The 3,576-nt window shown below is 36.4% G+C and overlaps 1 protein-coding gene across 1 annotated transcript; it reads right to left on the reverse strand.

Annotated features, from left to right (window-relative positions):
* Positions 1–209: 209 nt before the first annotated feature.
* Positions 210–2,738, reverse strand: LOC134257443 (phospholipase A and acyltransferase 3-like; the record flags this gene model as incomplete). The annotated part of the gene is made up of 4 exons (XM_062740062.1): positions 210–302; positions 1,573–1,702; positions 1,994–2,183; positions 2,642–2,738. Coding segments are annotated over 4 exons (510 nt in total), but the record flags the coding sequence as incomplete, so codon positions are not given.
* Between the last annotated feature and the right edge of the window lie 838 nt (positions 2,739–3,576).

Raw genomic sequence — 3,576 nt, forward strand, 5'->3', positions numbered from 1 at the left:
AAATATAAAACTTTGGAAGTAAGTACTGAATATATCAAATTATCCAAATCTAACAAAATTTTAAACACTGAGTTCAAGAAGTAATTTTTCTGGATTGAAAGCTAAGGTTTAATGAAAAAAAATCTGAGATTAGAATAAATAATTGTAACTAAATGTTCATTGGGAATACAATATGATGAACATATTCCAGTTTTCAGTCTTGCTCAACCTTAGTCCTCCTTCTCACTGAACCATTCCATTAGTATACCCCTGAATATCACTGCGGCTAGTCCGACCATCAGATAACCTAAGGCATTATCTGCCTGTAGAGGAAGTTTAGTATATAATTAAACTGATATATATGTATAAATAATTTAATTTTGTTTATATTCTCGCCTCTCATTGGTTGATTTCCAAAAAGGAACGCAAAACATTTTGTATAATCTGGTTTGGTATGGGGACACGCCCCCTTGACGACCAGCTTAATCATCTTGTCCATGCAATCCCCTCATTTCCAGTCCTCGGAGTCCATGGAAAATTCAAGATTTAATAACTCTATCTTTAACTTCAAACACTCACTCGATCTTAACTCATGTAAACACACATCATGGCTGCTAGATCTATGTATCAGTTATTACCTCCCCTCGCTTCACATCACTTCCGTTACTACGGTTGTATTATTGCGCGGTAAATTTGAACTCGTAAAAAGCAACACAATTTTACATCCAAAGTTGTTTAATTATTTTAAAATTTAAATTATAAGGAATGACTCTAATTCTTGGCCATATTATCGAGTATAATCTGGTTTGGGTCAGTTTACGCTTTTTTATAATCCGCTTCGCGGATTATACTCGATAATATGGCCAAGAATTAGAGTCATTCCTTAAATAGAAAGCACAAAGAAATTCACTTTTATAAGGAAACCCAATTCCACCCCAGCCCGGGGTTTAACTCTCAACCTACGGAATCTGTCTTCTAGCAGTACAGGAACAGTGCGTTAGACCGCTCGACTTTCTAGGCAAGTTGCTTTCGATGCCGATGGCGTTCTCACAGCGCCACCCTATACTACACAGTCATTAATACATGTAGAAATGAGATACAGTGGAAAAATTTGTTCAACCGGTGGGTCTGAGGCAAAGCCCTGGCTGGGACCCAAGGGCAAAATCCCGGAAGTTCCTGGGTTTTTGTGTATTTAAGTAGTTAACCAGGCACAATAATCATGATAATAGTGGTATTGGTTAGTTAGGTAACAAAGCATGGAGTTAAAAATATTAGTCATATCATACTCTAAATGGAGGGGCCAGGACCGAAGCCCCAAAAGCTCCAAGGTTTTCGTGTATTTTGATAGTAAAATCAGCCACAAAAATAGTGGTATAGGTGAATTATGTACCAAAATATGGCGTTATTATTACTAGTCATGGCATACTTCGAAAATTTTAGGGAGGGGCGTGCGCCCCCCACCCCTTAAATCCGCCAGTGAAATATAGCCCTTTCTTTCGATCAATCCATAGATTTCTCGACTTCACAGAAAAGCCTATCGACCACGCATTTCGTACTCCGTACCTACAGACGGCTGTTATTAAGGATATATACCTGCTCGGACCACTCTACTCCGTATCTACAGAAAGCTGCAAAATGTTCACAGTTTTTCCAGAGGAGATTGTATCCGGTTTCTCCAATTCTTCTTATGGCTTCTTCAACTATTCTACTTGCTGGGCGTGGCCTATAGTTTCATTTTACAAATTATTCAGTTTTTGGTTGTATTACAGGGTAAATTTTTTCTTGTGAATGTGAAATTCATGTATATGAGAATAATCACATGTTTATTAAATCGTGCAAATGACTCTTTTTTAGAAACAAAATTACGAAATATTTATTAACATGAACTATCACTTTTACTGTACAGTGCAAAAAGAACAAGAATACAATTCGTTGCGCTATTTTTTGAAACCAAGTTCTTAAAAGCCTTATAAACTTTACTGGAAAGATGATTATGACTTATTTTGCTGGGAACCTGTATTTCCTGTCCTTGTCGTTGTTTATTTTGGCCTTGGAATCCTTAACCACTTTCCAGAAGTCTTCCCTTTTGATCATAGCCTTATTGTAAGTCTTTCCGCTGATGGAGAAGAAATGGGAAGGGTTTGAGTTTCCATCGATTCCATCATCATCATCGATACCAGCTAAATGTACAACCTCTTCGTCCCCTGTTGATTTTTGTGAAAGAAGAATATACTGTTATCTACATTAACTTTTATTTAGCTCTTCTAGCGAGTCAAATTTTTTAATGAACTTTATATATACAAGGGCCCTGATCTGGAATAATAAATATATATTCTATTCTATTCTCGTATATTGTCTTTCATTGTCAGAGACAATTTTCATTTTTATGTTTCATGTGTTTTCCAACCTAAGCATAATGTGAAAGAAACTAACAAAAAAAGAAACAATACTTCATACAGAAGAAAAAATACGTAGGACCTATAATCGATTTCAATAGAATGATTTTCTACTACTAGTATTGATAATGAAAATTCATTTTCATAGTATTTTATATGATTTTTTTTTTTAATTTGCAAAGCATGCTAAGACAACGATACCTATCAGAATTTTTTAATTAAAAATAATATGTAATTGAAATGAAAAAGAAATCCATGAACATTACCCACATAGACAGCCCAGTGTGAGTACACTCTCCCTCGGGGGAATTCCAGTAAATCCCCCGCTCGTGCTTTATTTAGATTGATTGATTGATTGTTGTTTTTTTACGCCGAGTCGGCATGCTTTATTTAGAACATTCCAGTTATGTAAGCAGTTCATGACTATGTACCCAAATTACCGATTCTAAAAAAGAACAAATATAAGTAGTATAAGGGGCCTAGATAGGCGGGTCAATATCTAGGACATGGGCCCTGGGGGGATAGGTGGGTCAACTGAGTGCAGCCCCTGGAGGGGATAGGCGGGTCAAGGGAGTGCAGCCCCTGTGGGGGATAGGTGGGTCAAGAGAGTGCAGCCCCTGGGGGGGGATAGCCGGGTCAATTCAGTACGTATAGCCCCCGAAATATAGGGTGTGTTTACACTATGTTTACATGATACACTACGCTGCTACTACGATTCACAACGCTGCTACTACGATTTTGGCAGCGATTAAAGTTTGTTTAGGGCCGTGTGCAAAAAATATGCTTACCTATGCATTGTGACGTCATACACTTGTAAAATTAAAGTTTCATTTTCACTTTTGTTTCTAAGAAGTGAACTTACATTTTCAGAAAATGTAGGACTATCTTTTGTTTTTTCTCTCTTTTACTATGATGATTTTCCTGCTGTGAAGCTTTTCTTGTTTAAAGCTCAATTTCTCTATGACCACTGAAGTAAACATCCTGATCAGTGATGCATTCTTGCCATGTGAATGTTGAGACCGCGTTCATTTTTGAAATCTCCTTTCTGACAGACATATTCCACAGGTAAGTTTGTCTTATTTTTGTTTACATTTCCTATGAAGTTTATCTTTGCATTTAATCATAATTATCATATGTAAAGTTCTGTTTTGAATTTAAATACTGTATTTATCCTCATTTCATGTGATTTACAGTTGTATAA

This window comes from Saccostrea cucullata, unplaced genomic scaffold (assembly GCF_032062105.1).
Source record: "Saccostrea cucullata isolate Sc308-1 unplaced genomic scaffold, CSIRO_AGI_Scuc_v1 ctg16094, whole genome shotgun sequence".
Classification (NCBI taxonomy): domain Eukaryota; kingdom Metazoa; phylum Mollusca; class Bivalvia; order Ostreida; family Ostreidae; genus Saccostrea; species Saccostrea cuccullata.